General features: G+C 40.6%; 1 protein-coding gene across 1 annotated transcript in view; it reads right to left on the bottom strand.

Annotated features, from left to right (window-relative positions):
- Positions 1–20,202, bottom strand: part of CCDC85A (coiled-coil domain containing 85A) — a 337,993-nt gene extending 317,791 nt beyond the window's left edge. Inside the window, exon 1 of the mRNA XM_063443740.1 lies at positions 19,687–20,202. Within this exon, the coding sequence (XP_063299810.1) occupies positions 19,687–19,893 (207 nt within the window). The 5' untranslated portion in view covers positions 19,894–20,202. The remainder of the gene's footprint in view (positions 1–19,686) is intronic.
- Between the last annotated feature and the right edge of the window lie 569 nt (positions 20,203–20,771).

Below are 20,771 nucleotides of genomic sequence, written 5' to 3'. Positions count from 1 at the left end.
CAGCATGTACCCGGCCCCTTCAGTGTGCCACCGGACCGGCCACCCGGTGGCACTTACATGCGCAGATGCCGAGGCCGCGGTGGGGCAATCCGGCCCTGCCGCCGGGCCCCCTGATGGCGGCGGGCCCCCCTCCCAGCCGGGCCCTCGGACCATGTCCGAAGTGCCCGACTGGTCAGTCCGCCCCTGCTTGTTAGTATTTACAACTACCCCGCTGTCAATCAGACAACGGGTCTTTTTACATTTGCAAGAGGCAGGCAATTGTCCAGAGCATCTTCCGTACAGAAATCCTTAATAATCTGTAATACTGCTCACTGAGAAGTCTGTGACTGTACAGCCAGAGAAGGCCTTTGCTGGAAAGGAATAAGAGAGCCTGGACAGTTGCCTTAGATACTAAATCTTCATGTATTGCAAGCCAAGATTTTGCATATAGAACATGCAAAGGAAATCCCATGCATATTTTCTATGGTAGATATATATTCAATTGTAACTATTTTATGGAGTGTTCCTTTAAAAACGTAAGGTCCTTTTAAGGATTTATACTTCTGGAACAATGAATCCACGTTTGAGTATTGCTCTGAAAGAAAATGGATTCCTTTGGGGATTGAGAATTAAGAAATTCCCCGTCAGTGAACAGTATGAGATAAATTTCATGACTGAATGGAATCAGGAGTTATCGCGTGTCCTATTAAATTGACGGCAATGCTCGTGGAACATAAAAACTATCAGCTCTGTATTAAAGATGGATATCAAGGCCTCAGAGAGTTGTTTATTACCATTTAAGAATACTGTAAGATTCAAGGACCTAGACCAAAGGTTGCAGGTTTACGCTAAAATGAATGCTGAGATTGCAGGAAGGAAAACAAACAAACTTCTAAATTACAGAGTATATATTAGGATGTGCTCTATATAAAATGTTAACAATAAGAAACATTATTGAAGAAATGTACCGGTCAACCACAAATAAAAAATAAAAAAAATAATCCCACGCATGTTTAGACTACCTCACTGTGTTGTCCTCTACCACGTCAGCTGGAAGGCTATTCCATGCGTCCACTACACTCTCTATACTGTCATCCTTTACTGTGTTGATTCCCTTTTTGTATTTAAATGTTTCTATCATATCCCCCCTGTCTCGTCTTTCCTCCAAGCTATACATGTTAAGATCCTTTAACCTTTCCTTGTAAGTTTTATCCTGCAATCCATGAACCAGTTTAGTAGCCCTTCTCTGAACTCTCTCTAAAGTATCAATATCCTTCTGGAGATACGGTCTCCAGTACTGCATACAATACTCCAAGTGAGGTCTCACCAGTGTTCTCTACAATGGCATGAGCACTTCCCTCTTTCTATTGCTAATACCTCTCCCATTTTTTTCAAATTTATTCACAAATTAGAACTTGTTAGAACCCAATACCATCCCTGACAAGTACCTAATTCCCTTCCCAAAAATGTCCAGCCACTGCCAAATAACTGACTTCCCAGACCCCACCTTCTCCTGCCAATACACCTTCTCCGTGCTCAAGTTAGATTGCCACATGTCCTTACCAATTAACCCTCTAGCTCCCTAAACTACATTTTGACACATTTACCTGCTAATTAACCATCTACTTTCCTAATATAGATTAACCCATTACCCTGCCAATTACCCTTGATTAGCACTGGGCAGCGTGCACAGCCCAACATCTAACACCCTCTGCAGTCTGTGAAGACCCAATCAGAGTAAGCGGAAAGGTTCAAATCAGGGTTTTTAGGGAATTCCTGATGACATCATTAATGATATAATTTGTATATGGCAGTTTAAATGTCCAAAGTTTCATCATTCAGAGTTACATGAAAACAGCAGATACAAAAGGATGGTAAGAAAGGTAAAATAAACTGAATGGAAAAACAGATAAGTAGTGGAATAGAGGGAGAGGTCCAAGTGTAGGGAGAGACAAAGAGGTTGGAATAGATGGAGATAAAACTGGGGTTGGATTGAGACACAAGTGGGGAAGGTGGCTTGGAGGAGACTAGTGGGGGGGGAAGATAAAAGTAGTGGGACGAGGAAAGATGAAGTCACTCAATGACATTCAGAAAAAAAGATACTCCTACACACACACCACTTAAAACACAACAATGCATGCACACAAGGTAACATCTACTCAGCCACCACACAAGACAAACTTGAGATTTGAGAATCTTGAGATTTCTCTCCATACACTACATTATGTCACCACAAACACCACCAAAGCAGCACCCCCAGGCAAACTCATACAGCTCTCAGCCTCCTCCACACAAACACTTGACCATTCCACACACTCACACATGACACTCAACCAACCATACACACACACACACACACACACATAACACAGTCTTCCTCACACACATACAACACACAGCCACTGCACATTACGCAAAGCCATAATAAGAACAGATAATAAGGCACTAGGAAAGAGCCTCAATCTGGCATCCTGACATCCATAATCCCATAATGTGTATGGAAGGGGTTAAAAACTTAATATGATATTTTGCTATTTAGTGGTTCTATAATATGCCCTCCTGCATCGTTAGCATTTAAACATAGTCACAAGTCACCTGCTAATTCCTATCGCTAGCATACTTTATGTAAAGTAAAGAACAAACACAACTGAGCTAATGGTGCTAAACAACAGATTACGTGATGACACCAACAATGGACATCTCAAAATTTGCAATACACTATGTGTCCAGTTATACCTTCTGTACCTATACCTTATACTATCTGTCACAGTCAGGTATATCAATAAATAAAAATAATGATGTAATCTAAAAGTTTTCTTACTTTATTAGAGTCCTTTATGGTGTGGCAACTTATGGCCAAAAAATTGCAATATTTAGTTGCCATTGATAATTATTTAAGCAGGGACTTGTCATTGTGGATATATTTATACCATGCAGAAAGAAAAAAATATATTTCAAGCCTTAGATGTTCAGTTGGAACTAAGTTATATGATTTTCTTAAAAACAGAATTTCAATGATCTTTAAACATTAAAAGGGTATTGATTGTTTTGGACATCCAAATTACTTAAATGTATAAAACATTAGTTAGCTAGATTCATTTTTTCTGATCACACAAAAAAGAATGAATTGTGTCTTATAAACAGAATGCAATATCGTCAAAAACTATTTAATTATTGGAGGAAAAACACTTTTTTTTCTTAGCAGCCAGCATTTAATGTTTTATATATAACTATGGCATTTAACTCCTGTACGAACGGCAGAGATAAGTGGAAATTATGCAGTCTAAAAAAAATGGTTAAACTATTCAAAGGAATATGCATGGCTAATCTTCTGTAAAACATGCGCAGGTCAACTGTCAGCCAATTAGTGAACAGCAAATGTATCATATTCAAACTCAACTATAGTATTAAAATCCAGTAAAATGAGTGAATCTTGCCTGTGTTTTGTGTTGTGCAAATTAGAGCGCAGTGCGAAGGAGCAGCGGATAGAATTACAAGAAAGGAGTAGAAAGAGCCAGTGAGTGAGATTGCCAGAGGGACATAAACTGCAGCAGCAGACTAAGTAGCGTATAACACATACACTGCATTTAAACATATACACTCATATACAATTTTATTCTATTTATCTCAGTGTGAATCTGAGAGCGACTGACACTGACTGGGAGATTATCTAAGAGTCTTGGAACAGATTTATCTGTTTTTTTTGCAAGCTAGAATATCGGTAGAATTGTAAGGAGAAAATAATATTTATACATTTTTCCATTTGTTTTGACTCTGCCTTGGTAGTTTCCTTATGTCACTTATGGTTTCTCTGACCACTGAGTACACATCTCCTGCTTTTGCCTGAAGTGGGGAGTACATTTTAAGTACACAGGAACGCATACCCCCACTCATATGGAAGACGCACATCCCAAGCAGAAGGTAGAAAATAAAAAAAACACTAGCGTAGATAATAGAAAGAACTTTATTCCATTGGTGTGGACCTGGCAATGTTTCAGACACAAATGGGTCTGAAACGTTGTCATGTCCACATGGGTGGAATAAAGCTCTTCCTTCTATTTGGAGGTATAGTGAGGGTACCTTGGGACATACCACCTCGAGTTACCAATTAATGAGTGCTACCTTTCATCATGTTGTCCATTCCATGCACAAGGTAATCAAGACTGCATTCCATTGAGATCTATGGGATAAGTACATTCATGATGGAAGTCCCAACCTCTGTTCTCAACAGCATCACAGTGGTAGGGATCTGGCTATGCAAAACGTGCACCAAGAATACATTAAAATGTATTTATGGTTTGCTTTGTACATTGCATTCAACTATTGGAAGATGGAGGTACTTATTGTGATTTAAACCTTAGACTATAAAATACAAAAGGCAAGAAAAATAAGAGGAAATTAACCTCTCTTCTAAAGGTTTGTCAAGTATCAAATAAGCACGGATGACAAGAAGAACGTGAATGGCACTTATCATATGCACAACATAGACTGACTTATCACTCGCTATGCCGCAAGTAGGGGGCATGTCTAGTAAACAGTGAGCAGCATGTGGCTGCTCACTGTTAAAAAAAACAAAACCCTAGTACCCCCCTCCCGAGCCACCACCCGTGCAGCACGAGTGGGGGCTATTAAACTGAAGGGGGGGACATAGAGCCCCCCCTGCAGCCCCCCCCCCCCCCGAGCGGTCATGGGTGGGGGCTGGGGGGATTAAATAGGTCCCCCCTCATTCTCATTAAGGGCCCCCACCAACCGCTCAGGGGTGGGGGCTGGGGGGGAGGACAATAGGTCCCGCCCCTTATTGTTATTTATGGCCCCCACCTGCCACTCAGGGGTGGGAGGACAATAGGTCCCCCCCCCCACATTCTCATTTAGGGCCCCCATCCGACACTCAGGGGTTGGGGCCAGGGGGAGGACAATAGGTCCCCCGTCATTGTTATTTAGGGCCCCCACCCGCTGCTCAGTTCGGGGCCCGGGGGGAGGACAATAGGTGTCCCCCCACATTCTTATTTAGGGCCCCCACCCGCCACTCAGGGGTGGGGGCCGGGGGGAGGACAATAGGTCCCCCCACATTCTCATTTAGTGCCCCCACCCACCGCTCAGGGGGGTTAATAGCTCCCACTCGCGCGGCATGGGCTTGGGAAGGGGGGTACTAGGGTTTGGTTTTTTTAACAGTGAGCAGGGACAGGCTGATCACTGTTTAGTAGACATGCCCCTACTCGCGGCATAGGGAGTAGGGGCATTCGGGATATTTCAATCTCCCTTATGCTATTATGGGAGTCATATTGACCCCCATAGAGTGAGGGAGGACATGGGGGGGGTTTAGGAAATGGCAGGAGCACTGCTTCCTGACGCTTCTATTTTGAAATTTTACAAGGAGGGAGCTGCGCGCCGGTAGCTCCCTCCTTGTAATGAACTAAACAAACAAACATCATATTCAGTGTTTGTTTGTTTGTTTGTCTGACATTTCTATTAATTCCTTTGTCTTTCAGACGAATGAATGAATAGATTACATTTCCGTTCACATGCCCAAGTATTTAACTGGGCATGCGCAGGAATTTCACAGCGCTATCTAGTGTGGGCAGATGACGTTTCCCACAGGGCCTTCATCTACCCACACAAAGATGGTGGCGCCCAGAACCTAGGTCCGGGCAGAAAATAAAGTTTCAAAACTAAGTAATATGGGGGGGTTAGGGGCATTTGGGGGTGACTAGGGGGGTCAATTAGATGTAGTGGAGTCGGGAGGGGGGTTCGAAAAAAACGGTATTTGGCCATGACAGTGCCGCCTTAAGTCAAGAGTGAATTAACTTGGTTTGCTAGTTAAATATTTTTTCCTGGTGTTCCCCCATCAAATTATATTTTTTGAATGCAAGGTATTATTTGAACTTGTTTATTTTCACTTATTAGCAAATCACAATAAACCATTGTTAATATTTATTGATGCAGGACTGCATTAGTTCTTGACATCTGTATTGAAGCAATAGCATAATTAACTTTCTTTTCTATGTCACTAAGCAAAAATTATTGGGGGTAATTCATTAAAACATGTCTTTTATCGTGTGTGAGACAATTAATTCCTCTTCTTGAGTTATGGAATGCAGCTAATCACCAATGTGCCTAACAGCTCTCATTGTTTGATGAATGATTCCCAGAAAGGAAGATAGGAATATGTATTAGTTGTTTCCCAAGAGGTAAATAGGATCTTCTAATGATTTCCTTTCATCTGCTACTTCCAGTTGTGGTTAAGACATAGTAAATGATGAACACAAACTAGTCACTAATGTATTTAAATCACATTTTCTTCTGCTTTAAAAGTAACAATGAAAACTTATTGCATGTTTTTTTTTTTCAATGCTTATTATAAAAAGTTTACATATTTTTTTACAGAATTATTCACCAAATATTGATTACTAGCAAACTAAAAGAACACTACAAGCACCATGGCCATTACAGTGTACTGTAGTGGTTATGGTGCTAGGTGTGCTCTGGTGGACCCTCACTGTAAGTAGTAAATTCATTTTAGAATGGTTTAACTTACCTGGAGTCCATTGGATGCAGCTCCTACTTCTGTCAGAGAGACCTGGAAACTCTTTGATTGAGCTAAGCCTGGCGGCACAAAGCTTAGCTCACTCCCTGAGATTGGTCATCTGATGCTCTCAGCCAGTAAAATAACCCTGAATTGTATGGCTTAGCTCAGGAGAAAAGAACGAAGGAACTTCCAGCTCTCTGTTGGAAGTAGTGGAGGAGGGTAGCAGAGCCCCGCAGACCTCAAGTAAGAAGTCAAGAAGTAGTCATTGACTACTAACAATGGGGACACCCAGAGCCCTTGTGGCACCATATTCACTACATCATACTGTAAAAATGATCCAACTCAACTATAGACACAGCTAGCTTACATTAGGCCACTCAGTTTAATAATCCTGTAAGAGTTGGTTTGCTTCTACAGACAGTGTATTGAAAGAAAGTGGAACAGGTATGGTCCTATTTTAAGGCTAATTATCTATTTTGATCAAATAACTCACCTCCATTAGTATTATGCACAAGGTAAGTAGTGTGTAAATTTTAAAATATCTCCTTGTCCAAGACATTAACACAGTAGCCCTACTACTTTCTACTTTCAGATTGAGGCACCTGCCTAGAGCCATGCACACTGTCAGGGTTATTCACTAAGCTCTCCAAATGGAAAAATGGAAACAAAAAAAGATGATTTGGAAAAACTCTCCGACTATAGACAAAACCTTTTCCAGATTTAATTTATGAAAAGTTGGAGGTTAGTGAATAAACCTAAGCATGACATCCTCTGTTTCCCTCTACTCATCCAAATGTGTGCTTGTATGGTGACTGTGTGTAATGTGTATTTGTGCATGTAGGTTGTCTGTCATGTCTTTGTATGTGTTAACTGTGTGTCATGTAGGCCAGATGTGTGTTATGTGTATGCAGTGTGTGCAATGTGTGTTACCTGTAATATCTGTTTGTGTATGATGTTTGCTGCCTTTCTGTAATGTGCTTTTTACTGGCTATGTGTAATGTGTACTTGTGATGTTTGCTGACTGCGTGTAAAGTGTGTGTTATGTTTGCTGCCTGTGTGCAATGCACATGTTGCTGGCAATGTGTAATATGTGTGTGTAATGTTTGTTGACTGTGTGTGATATTTGCTGACTGTATGTAGTGTGAGTATGATGTCTGCTGGCTGTATGTACTGTTATGTTAGCTGGTTGTGTGCAATTTGTTGTGTGCGTTGGTTGTGTGCTGTCTGCATGTGGGGTTTGCTGGCAGTATGTAATGTGTGTGGTGTGTGTAATGAGTTTGCATGTGTTCTGTTTTGTACTTCTGAACTGTGGCTACTGGCCCTGGTGGTCTACTGACAGTTTAAGTCCCTTGTGTTCAAATGAGAGAGCATGTGATCTGTACCTCTGGCAGATGTAGACTACATTAACCAATCCCTCACTATTCAGGCAATAAGCGAGTTAAAGCTCAGCAGCTTAGATTATCAGAATACACTCTGATTTATTACTAAGCACCAGGCCAGCAGGGAGTGATTACTGTGGTCTGCATCCACTGAAGGTGCAGACCACATGCTCCCTGTCCTGGTGGTCCTCCCTTTAGCAGCCCTTTTTTATTTTTTTTACACATTATATTTTTTACAATTAATTTCTGGGTGAACATATTGTGTATGGCAATGTATATATGGGTACACAAATGAATCCATATACAGAATAGTTCAACTTTCCTTTTTGTTACTGAAAATATTCTAGGAAATATCTACCACTACGTAAAATGGGATGGTTTAACAATATAAATATATTTTCCATCAAGCATATAAAAGTAGCTATTACTCTTGTTAATCAATTTTTATACACAGACCGAGTTTTTATATATGTATTGATTGATGAAATTATAGTCTGACATTGCAATTGTCCTCTGAAAGGTACCGGCAGGGTGGTTTATGGAAACGAACTTTTCTCAGGATGGAAATGTGTCAATATAAAAGGGAAAGTGGTGAGTGAGTTAACTAGATGAATCCCCATTAAAGTAAAATGGAAAAAGAGATGGATAGAAAGACAGACAGATCAACAAACAGACAGACCAACTAAATGAAATACAGACAGACAGGCTGACTGACCGACTGAAAAACAGGCAGACAGACAAAATTTAAACCTTTTAAAAAAAAATAGTTGCAATATTGCAAGATATAGGAAAATCAACATTTTGAACGTATTAAATGAACTTTGTAAAGATGATGAAATGAATGCAAATGTTTAGTGATAATATTTTGTCTACTATTATGTAGCACTGAAACGGATAGCATCCACTACTAATTACAATACTGACTGAGTATTTGGTCTCTCTCTATTGTATATAAACTTAGACTTGGCGATTAATTCCTGTCCATAGGGCGATTCAAATGACTTTGGGTCAATCAGATGACTGGTCAAATACCTAAACTCTGAGCCGAAATGTACCCGAATTACTACCCAACAGAAACGTGCATTGACGAAGCATGTTCTTTTTGATTCGTGATTCCATATTCCACCTGAGGCACCAAAATAAAAAAAATGATTGATAGGGAAATAAAGATTATTGATGGCTAGAGGACAGTCACTAAATGTTGATTTTATTTAAAGGTCAAGTGAGAAGTGAGCAATAGAGGGAAAAAAGAAGGAGCAGTAAAAAATATATATATATATATTTAACCAGGGGTGTATCCTGGTTTTGTGTTGCCCTAGGCAGGACAAAACTCAGGCGCTATACTCAGGAGACTTCGCTGAACACAAATATTAGTGTTTCAAATCAGTAAAACGTATAACAACAATGATACCATCAGTGAAAGTGCTGTTTGTGTGTGAATAATGCCAAAAACTTCCCTTTCACTGACAATATCATCGCTGTGATATTTTTTACTGTTTTAAACACTCATATTTGTGTTCAGCGAAGTTTCCCGAGTTTAACAATATCCTCCATGTACAGGTTTTATGGTGTTTTGGAAAGTTACAGAGTCAATATAGGGCTTGCCCAATTCGGTTTGCCAGATTGCTTTGCTGAGTCTATGTTGCCTTTTGAGACCGTATGGTAGCCCAGGAATGAAAATTAACCTCATCATGGCATACCATTTTCAAATGTAGACAACCCAGGGTATTCAAAATGGGGTATTTCCAGTATATTTTAGTAGCCACTTAGTCACAACGCTGGCCAAAGTTAGCGCTTTTATTCGTTTTTTTGCATTTTTTTAAACAAAAACTGCACTTTTACATGAATATTATCGCCGTGATAAGGTTTACTTTTGAAAACACTCATATTTGTGTTCAGTGAGGTCTCCGAAGTATAACAATACCCCGCATGTAAAGGTTTTATGGTGTTTTGGAAAGTTACGGGGTTAAATATAGGGCCAATTAAATTCTCTGGACTGTCTGCCTGGGTTGTCAGGCAGGTCACTCAAATAATTATGTAGTTATTAATAGTTAAATATATATATGTAGAATGTGTGTGTGTGTATATATATTTATGTATATATTTATGTATATATTTATATATATTTATGTATAACATTTATACAATGTTAAACAAAAATCTGCACGCCATTCAAGCCATAAGACTTGCTTTTCCCACAGAAATCACAAATCTGCAGTGATTTTACTACCGCAAAGGATACCGCAAAGGATTCTGGGTGGACATATGCAAAATAGGATAACAAAGAATCACATTTCTGCCTCATTCCATTTTAAACATGGATTCCTTTGAGTCTGTGTTTGCTGTATACAACAGCTTTAAAAACACAACTTAGGAAAAATGCAAAAATAAATAAAATGTATACAGATAATACATGTGTATATATACACACACATATAATACACACACACTTTAATTTCCTATATATGTATATTATAAAATAAAGCATTTTATGATGTATTGTATATTATGCATATATATGTTTTCATTATAAGTGTATTTTGAGATATATGTGAATATATCTCAAAGTACACTTATAATGCAATCATATATATGTATTATATATATTTATAATATATTATAAAATGCTTTAATTATTTTATAATATACTATAGATATATAATATATGTACAATATATACATTTGTATTTCTATTTTACTTTTTACAACTTTTTGCTGCCTGTGGGACGGCCTGACAGCTCAGGCAGTCCACCTGCTGGCAGCTCCTTAGACTTCTTTTGTGGCGATGTTATCATGGTGATCACATGGCCCTGGAGTGCCAGAGCTGCTGCCGGGGGACTGCTGGGCTCCTTGGCAGTCCCCAGGACTGGGATCGCCAAGAACGCTGGTCCAGGTAACTAAATGGCGCCTATTTGCCACGGACGTACCAGGTACGCCTGAGGTCATTAACAACCATTTTTTATCAGATGTACCTGGTACGTCCGAGGTCGGGAAGGGGTTAAATATTATATATTTAATAAATATATTATAAATACAGTATTCGGTTTTGTTACTGCTCCTCGTCTTTTTCCATGTATTGGTTACTTTTTCTAACTCGTTCAGTAAGACACATGGTCAAAAATGGCCCAATCAGTGTACTGCAAAATATTTACTTAATATTATTTTCACAAATTTTTGATTGGTCTGATTCAGTTACCAAATCAGTTTTTCAGTAGCAAAATATTGGCACATGGCCTAAATTCAAGGGTCCCAAAATTTATATTGTCGGGAAAAATGGTTTGAATATTCTTGCTGTACACAAGTAAAATAAACAAACACACACAAAAAAAAACCGCATCTAGTAGTTATTTAACTACTAAACAAAACGCTTTGTATTTTTTAATGAGTAGGGTTATATGATGAAGATAGTTTTACAATGTCGGTTTCCTCCTATCTTAGTGGTTAACTTAGTAGACACAAGTGGCTACTTGATGAATCACTTAGAGAGAAAATAAAGAAAAAAAATATAAAGAATAAATCAAATTTTTTTTTAAATGCAAGAAAGCACTTATGGGTCTTTTAGGCACTTATAGCTACAGCATTTAACTTTTCCATCAACATGTAAGAACTTTCATTAGGCCCTGATGACAGTCCCTAAACATAGACTGAAATGTTAAACACCACATTGTAATTCATGCTTGCTGTTTCTTCAATAAAGACAGCTGTTGACATCTGAAAGACCCGTGAGTGTGCTTTGGTGTTTTTGTAATATGCTGAGTGACCAGAGAAAGCACATCATTTCTTAATGTGAGTATGCAGTCCCTTTATTTTAAAAATACACAGATAATGTCAGAAATGGGTTGAAATAACTAATCTCAAAGACAGTCAAACAATACGTTAAGGAGAAATCGTTGCACCCATTGTGCAGTGTAAGATCTAAATACATGATTTGCCCATTGAAATAACTGTGCTAATTATATTTAGAAATAAACACACACATGGAAAATTAATTATATTTGTTAAAAACGAAAATTTCTATGGCAGTGATATATTTCTACATGAAACATGGAAACATAGAAACATAGAATGTGACGGCAGATAAGAACCATTCGGCCCATCTAGTCTGCCCAGTTTTCTAAATACTTTCATTAGTCCCTGGCCTTATCTTATAGTTAGGATAGCCTTATGCCTATCCCACGCATGCTTAAACTCCTTTACTGTGTTAACCTCTACCACTTCAGCTGGAAGGCTATTCCATGCATCCACTACCCTCTCAGTAAAGTAATACTTCCTGATATTATTTTTAAACCTTTGTCCCTCTAATTTAAGACTATGTCCTCTTGTTGTGGTAGTTTTTCTTCTTTTAAATATAGTCTCCTCCTTTACTGTGTTGATTCCCTTTATGTATTTAAATGTTTCTATCATATCCCCCCTGTCTCGTCTTTCCTCCAAGCTATACATGTTAAGATAATTTAACCTTTCCTGGTAAGTTTTATCCTGCAATCCATGAACCAGTTTAGTAGCCCTTCTTTGAACTCTCTCTAAGGTATCAATATCCTTCTGAAGATAGGGTCTCCAGTACTGTGTACAGTACTCCAAGTGAGGTCTCACCAGTGTTCTGTACAATGGCATGAGCACTTCCCTCTTTCTACTGCTAATACCTCTCCCTATACAACCAAGCATTCTGCTAGCATTTCCTGCTCTCTATTACATTGTCTGCCTACCTTTAAGTCATCAGAAATAATCACCCCTAAATCCCTTTCCTCAGATGTTGAGGTTAGGACTCTATCAAATATTCTGTACTCTGCCCTTGGGTTTTCACGTCCAAGATGCATTATCTTGCACTTATCCACATTAAATGTCAGTTGCCACAACATGAATTCTCATTAGTTCTTAGTATTTAATAATTAGTGATCAAAATTATCTTTTTGAGATGTGGCTGAATATAGTATATTTTATCATGGGCACATCAGGGCAATGAAGGCAATTTGGTGCATGTGTGTTAGCACATATTGTTTATGTAGCAAAAACATGTCCAAAAATAACACGCCAAGCCATAAACAGTTCTAATTAGTGATGTCCCGAAAGATTCGCTGGCGCATAGTTCCTGGCGAACATAGCATGTTCGCGTTCGCCACCAAGGGCGAACACATGCGATGTTCGGTCCGCCCCCTTTTCTTTATCATTGAGTAAACTTTGACCCTGTACCTCACAGTCAGCAGACACATTCCAGTCAATCAGCAGCACACCCTCCCTAGCAGACCCTCCCACCTACTGGACAGCATCCATTTTAGATTCATTCGGAAGCTGCAACCATTTTATTTATTTTTTTCAATTTATTATTTTTTTTATTATTTTTTTTAGTGCATATAAATGTTACAAGCAGATACTCCCCCAGACACTCTGTATTACTGCAGATACTCCCCCCCAGACACTCTGTGTTACTGCAGATACTCCCTCCAGACACTCTGTGTTACTGCAGATACTCCCTCCAGACACCCTGTGTTACTGCAGATACTCCCTCCAGACACTCTGTTACTGCAGATACTCCCTCCAGACACTCTGTTACTGCAGATACCCCCCAGACACTCTGTATTACTGCAGATACTCCCTCCAGACACTCTGTATTACTGCAGATACTCCCTCCAGACACCCTGTGTTACTGCAGATAATCCCCCAAGACACTCTGTTTTACTGCAGATACTCCCTCCAGACACTCTGTGTTACTGCAGATACTCACTCCAGACACCCTGTGTTACTGCAGATACTCCCTCCAGACACTCTGTGTTACTGCAGATACTCCTTCCAGACACTCTGTGTTACTGAAGATACTCCCTCCAGACACCCTGTGTTACTGCAGATACTCCCTCCAGACACTCTGTGTTACTGCAGATACTCCCTCCAGACACTCTGTATTACTGCAGATACTCCCTCCAGACACTCTGTATTACTGCAGATATTCCCTCCAGACACTCTGTGTTACTGAAGATACTCCCTCCAGACACCCTGTGTTACTGCAGATACTCCCTCCATACACTCTGTGTTACTGCAGATACTCCCTCGAGACACCCTATGTTACTGCAGATACTCCCTCCAGACACTCTGTGTTACTGCAGATACTCCCTCCAGACACCCTGTGTTACTGCAGATACTCCCTCCAGACACCCTGTGTTACTGCAGATACTCCCTCCAGACACTCTGTGTTACTGCAGATAATCCCCCCAGACACTCTGTTTTACTGCAGATACTCCCTCCAGACACTCTGTGTTACTGCAGATACTCACTCCAGACACCGTGTTACTGCAGATACTCCCTCCAGACACTCTGTGTTACTGCAGATACTCCTTCCAGACACTCTGTGTTACTGAAGATACTCCCTCCAGACACTCTGTGTTACTGCAGATACTCCCCCCAGACACTGACACAGAGCAGAATAGGGACTGTTCCCCCTACATAGGGTCATTTGGCAGATATGGATTGACACCTATCCTAAAGATCCCTGATACACACTGACACCGAGCAGAATAGGGACTGTTTCCTCTACATAGGGTCACTTGGCAGATATGGATTGACACCTGTCCTCAGGGACCCTGATACACACTGGGGGGAGGACCTACTGTCCTCCCCCTGCCCCCACCCCTGCGCAGTGGGTGGGGGCCATAAAAATAATGAGGGGGGGGACCTTCTGTCCTCCCCCCGGCCCCCACCCCTGCACGTTGGATGGGGGCCATAAATCACAATGGGGGGAGGACCTACTGTCCTCCTCCCGCCCCCACCCCTGCGTGGTGGGTGGGGGCCATAAAAATAATGAGGGGGGGACCTACTGTCCTCCCTCCCTGGCCCCCTCCCCTGTGCGGTGGGTGGGGGCCATAAAAATAATGAGGGGGGGGACCTACTGTCCTCCCCCCCTGTCCCCCATCCCTGAGCAGTGGGTGGGGGCCCTAAAAAAATTAGGGGGGACCTACTCTCCCCCCAGCCCCCACCCATGAGTGGTGGGTGGGGGCCCTAAATAAAAATCCCCCCCAATCAAAGGTGACTAGGGGTCCCCAAGCTCCTAGTCACCCACCCCCCACCCCAAAAGAAGTTACCCCCTACCTACCACCCTCACCCTAAAAAATAGTGAGGGGGGAATAAAAAACTAACCTGTAAAGAAAAATTCAACTTACCATTTGACGTCTTCTTTTTTCTAAAATCTTCTTTTTTCAACCCCCAAAAAAGGCCAAATATAAAGCCATAAGAACCGACACAATTTAAAAAAATAAATAAATAAAAAAAATAATCCATCTTCACCCATGGAGGGCTCCGCGCAGACTGAGCTCTGCAGGGTGGGGAAAGGCTTATAAAGCCTTGCCAAGGCCTGCAATTAGGCTAAGAACACTCTGATTGGCTGGTTTAAGCCAATCAGAGTGCTCTTTGTCATTTTACACAGCGTGGGAAAATTCTAAAGAACTTTCCCACGCTGTGTAAAATGACACAGAGCACTCTGATTGGTTAGATTCCAAGCCCACCAATCAGAGTTCTCTTTGTCATTTTACACAGCGTGGGAAAACTCCAAAGAACTTTCCCACGCTGTGTAAAATGACACAGAGCACTGTGATTGGTGGGCTTGGAATCTAACCAATCAGAGTGCTCTGTGTCATTTTACACAGCGTGGGAAAGTTCTTTGGAATTTTCCCACTCTGTGTAAAATGACAAAGAGCACTCTGATTGGCTTAAACCAGACAATCAGAGTGTTCTTAGCCTAATTGCAGGGCGTGGCAAGGCTTTATAAGCCTTCCCCCGTCCTACAGAGCTCAGTCTGCGCGGAGCCCTCCATGGGTGAAGATGGATTTTTTTTTTTTTGCGCTCGTTTTTTTTTTTTAATTGCGTCGGTTCTTATGGCTTTTTATTTGCCCTTTTTGGGGCTGAAAAAAGGAGATTTTAGAAAAAAGAAGACGTCAAATGGTAAGTTGAATTTTTCTTTACAGGTTAGTTATTTTATCCCCCCTTCACTATTTTTTAGAGTGAGGGGGGTAGGTAGGGGGTAACTTTTTGTGGGGGAAGGGGAGGGTGACTAGGGGCTTGGGGACCCCTAGTCACATTTGATTGGGGGGGGGGAATTTTTATTTAGGGCCCCCACCCACCACTCAGGGGTGGGGGCTGAGAGGGACAGTAGGTCACCTCCTTATTGGTTTTTTTAGGGCCCCCACCCACCGCTCAGGGGTGGGGGCCAGGGGGGAGGACAGTAGGTCACCCCCCTCATTATTTTTATGGCCCCCACACACCGCGCAGGGGTGGGGGCCGGGGGGGAATTTCAGTAGGTCCCCCCCTCATTATTTTTATTGCCTCCACCCACCGCGCAGGGGTGGGGGCGGGGGGAGGACAGTAGGTCCTCCCCCATTGTGATTTATGGCCCCCACCCACCGCACAGGGGTGGGGGCTGGGGGGAAGACAGTAGGTCCCCCCCTCATTATTTTTATGGCCCCCACCCACCACGCAGGGGTGGGGGCGGGGGGAGGACAGTAAGTCACCCCCAGAGTGTATCAGGGTCCCTGAGGGCAAGTGTCAATCCATATCTGCCAAGTGACCCTATGTAGGGGGAACAGTCCCTATTCTGTTCTGTGTCAGTGTGTATCAGGGATCCTTAGGATAGGTGTCATTCCATATCTGCCAAGTGACCCTATGTAGGGGGAACAGTCCCTATTCTTCTCTGTGTCAGTGTGTATCAGGGTCTCTGAGAACAGGTGTCAATCCATATCTGCCAAGTGACCCTATGTAGGGGGGACAGTCTCTATTCTGCTCTGTGTCAGTGTGTATCAGGGATCCTTAGGATAGGTGTCAATCCATATCTGCCAAGTGACCCTATGTAGGGGGAACAGTCCCTATTCTGCTCTGTGTCAGTGTGTATCAGGGTCTCTGAGGACAGGTGTCAATCCATATGTCAAGGTGTCAATATGTCATATGTCAGGTGTCAATCCATATCCATTGTGATTTAGGAATGTTAGGTGATTTATGCCCTTTATGGGTTAAAACCAGACTCTGCATCAACTGTGTAATTTCCCATGGGAGTTTTGCCATGGATCCCCCTCCGGCATGCCACAGTCCAGGTGTTAGTCCCCTTGAAAAAACTTTTCCATCACTATTGTGGCCAGAAAGAGTCCCTGTGGGTTTTAAAATTCGCCTGCCCATTGAAGTCTATGGCGGTTCGCCCGGTTCGCCGGTTCGCAAACATTTGCGGAAGTTCGCGTTCGCCGTTTGCGAACCGAAAATTTTATGTTCGCGACATCACTAGTTCTAATTAGTTCTGTTTTCAATGGGGATAAAGAGAAAGAGATTCTACAAAAGTTCCTTGAGTAAGTTTAGAGTAATGGCACCTACGAGGAGAAAGGAGGTGGCTACAAGTATTTACTTTTTAAATTATTGTAATTATTAGTTATGTTGTATTTTATAGAAATTGTATACAAGGGACTTTTCAAGAATGGGATGCTTCTGAATTATATATTTGTTCCATAAGCCTATCATGTTCTGTGCTGTCACCATATTACACATCCTCTATGGAACTAGAGACCAATACATCTAAGGAACCAGTGATTTTATCTCATATGACTACAACATTCTAATTTGTCTTTGTCAAAGCTGATCAAGGTTTATCTGGAGAAATTCTAAATCTACATGCAAATCTAATCCTTCAGTTTAGATCAGTCTAATATTTTCCAGATCTGGGAAATTCCACATCAGTACTATAGAGAATCCGTAATAGACAATATACAATTCATTATTTTCATATTGTTTTAATTACTAATAATTTATATTTTTTGTTGATTTACTGATGAGTGTAGGTTTACTTGGAGGGTTTTTAGGTGCGTTTAGCTTAATTTAATCTATTCTTAATTTTCTTATAATGCACGTAGATTGGTCATGTCATTCACTGGATTGTCAGCAAATGAATTAAGGTAAGTGTAAAATATACACTAAATTGCAGCAATATTTTAAGCTAATTTACTGTGTATTTGTTTTGAATATATTTATGACCATTATAATCTGGTACTATTATGAGAGGATATAATGTGACTGGAAGGATTAAGGTACCAGACAACCCATCTTGTTGCAAATTGATCCTGGGTGAACTTGGTGGTTATAATTATTATATATTATTTGATAAATACTATGAGATCATCACAGTGCAGCTAATGATGTCACCAATAAGATACAATTAAAAAAAATAACACAATAAATATGTTTATTTACTAATGTAAAACTAATGTCAAAAGTAAAATGATTTTTAAAATTCAGTATTTCATCAATATCTCTTGTAGCTGAAACAATACATTTATTTTTATTTTTTTATTGGAGGGATGGGGGGTGAAGATTTACTTTTAAAAACATTATAATAGGCACTCTCTCTTTCCATCCTTTTTATTGTAAGAAGAATTCAAACACCTGCATTATTTAAACCTCTGCAATTGGCATTGACCTTATCTAATCTAAAATATTAGATGTTCTGAATACAATGTGCAGGAGAAAGCTGAGCCCTGTAAAGTGCATTGTGATTTTCAGACTTATTGTAGCAATGAAGGAGTTAACACATTAAATCACCAGAGTCATTACATCATCGCATCCACAGCAAGGAAGCTCTCACTAGAAACCAGCTCCAGTTACCGGCATGAAACTCAGTATATACAGTAATTCACATCTCGAGTCCAGGCAAAGCCCAGGTGACAGGTCATGACAAGCACTTGTTTTATTACATTGTATATAATAAGTGCATGCATTATATTGAGAATGCAATATTTTCATAATCTTGTGCCCTCCTAACATGGCTAATATTCTGTTCACTAAGGATTGGGGGCGTGTGTTCTGGTTCTAGATATGTTTCAATGTGATCTATAAAGAAATCAAATTTAAAATAAAAAATAAAAAACACACGCCTTGCTTACATGTGCATTTGACACATTATGTAATGAATGAATGCTAAGACAGTGTGAGATAGGGAACGGGACATCAATGGGATGGATTTCCAGTCTGTGTATGAATTGTTTCCAAACTGGAATTAAACCTTCAATGGATCTAGTAGATAGGTGGGTGATGGATTGTTTGGTTATAATAAAAAGTTGTTTGGTGGATAGAAGGCTTTTTGGTTGTTGTTGTTTTTTATGTATAGAATGTTGTTGCTTGGTGGGTAGAATGTTGTTTGAAGGGTAGAATGTTGTTGGTTGATAGAATGTTGCTTGATGGATAGAATGGTGTTGCTTGGTGGTTAGAATGTTGTTTGATGGATAGAATATTGTTTCTTGGTAGTTAAAATGTTTGACTGATAGAATGTTGTTGTTTGGTGGTTACAATGTTGCTTGGTGGATAGAATGTTGTTTTATGGATAGAATGTTGTTGCTTGGTGGATAGAATGTTGTTTTATTGATATAATGTTGTTGCTTGGCCGATAGAATGTTGTTTGGTAGCTAGAATTGCCTGGTGGTTAGAATGTTTGAGGATAGCATGTTGTTTGATGTCTAGAATGTTGTTTGGTCGTTAGAATGTTGTTGGCTGGCTAGAATGTCGTTGCCTGGTGGTTAGAATGTTTGACGGATAGAATGTTGTTTGGTGTCTAGAATGTTGTTGGGTGGTTAGAATGTTGCCTGGTGGCTAGAATGTTTCTTGGTGGTTAGAATGTTTGATGAATAGAATGTTGTTTGATTGCTAGAATGTTGTTGGGTGGTTAGAATGTTGGTTGATGGATAGAATGTTGTTGCTTGGTGGTTAGAATGTTGGTTGATGGATAGAATGTTATTTGGTGGCTAGAATGTTGTTAATGTATGCTGCTTGTTGCAGCTCCCCTGGCTTTCTTACCTTTAGCCCTCTGATCTCCCCCAGATGAAGCTGCAGCCTCCTGTTTACCTCCCTGATCAGATTGCTGTGATCCAGCATAGCACTCATCTTGTCAGCCTCTGCCCTGCGGAGCCTCTGGATCAGATCCTCTTTACTCCACTTCATAAGCTCCTCGTCAGAAACCCTAGCCAGGTCTTCCACAGAACTTTCCCCAACACCCTTCGACATTTTGCTTTGCACTTTTTTGCTCTCCAATTCTTCTTCTTGTCTGATCTCTGATAAAACACAGAGCCCTCCACTTACAACCTGACAGAGCCCAAACAATATGCTTTTCAACAAACACAAGCAGATATAATTCCAGTGACTTCTACACCTCTTGACAGATACATTGCACAAGGAACGATCCTCTCCAGGAAGTAATTCTTTTTAGAAGCCATTCTATTCTGCTCATTACTGGCATTATCATCTACTGGAAAAATACAAAAAATAATAATAAATCCATCAATTATAATAAAATCCTAGATCAAAGATGTCATAGTGTTCTGGACAGCAGCTTGTGAGAATCAATTACCCTACTTCAATCTGCAGGCTTTACTGCAGTAACAGGAACTGAGAGCATGGCATTGATGCCCTCGGCATGGCTCTGTGGATGCTCTGCTCTGGGCTGCAGTGAGGCTGCTTCCCTCTTGGAAGCGAGTCCCATTGCCTGCAGCAGACACAGGAGTCTCTCTGGCTGCTGCTGCTAATACAGCACAAGTGAACTGACCCTTTATTCTTTACTGAAAATTATAAGCAGCCTGAGCCCGGATGTGAGTGGACGTGCGCCACCTGCAGGACATTTTGATTTCTTGCTGCCAGAATTCTCAGATAATATTGTAAAGATAGTATAGCATCTTCTCATATTAGAATTAAATATTTGAGATGATAAAAAAGAGGCATTGTCAGATAAAAAAAACAAAAAACAAAACATCAACCCACTCACCGTGGAAGCAAGTGGGTTATGTATACTTTATTTTATTTATTTACATTTATTTATTTATTTTTATTCATTTTAGTTGAGCAACCAGTTTTACTTAAATAAATGAATATAAAAATAAAATAAATAC

This window comes from Pelobates fuscus, chromosome 2, assembly GCF_036172605.1.
Source record: "Pelobates fuscus isolate aPelFus1 chromosome 2, aPelFus1.pri, whole genome shotgun sequence".
Classification (NCBI taxonomy): Eukaryota; Metazoa; Chordata; class Amphibia; order Anura; family Pelobatidae; genus Pelobates; species Pelobates fuscus.
This window is presented reverse-complemented; position numbering and strand designations above follow the sequence as displayed.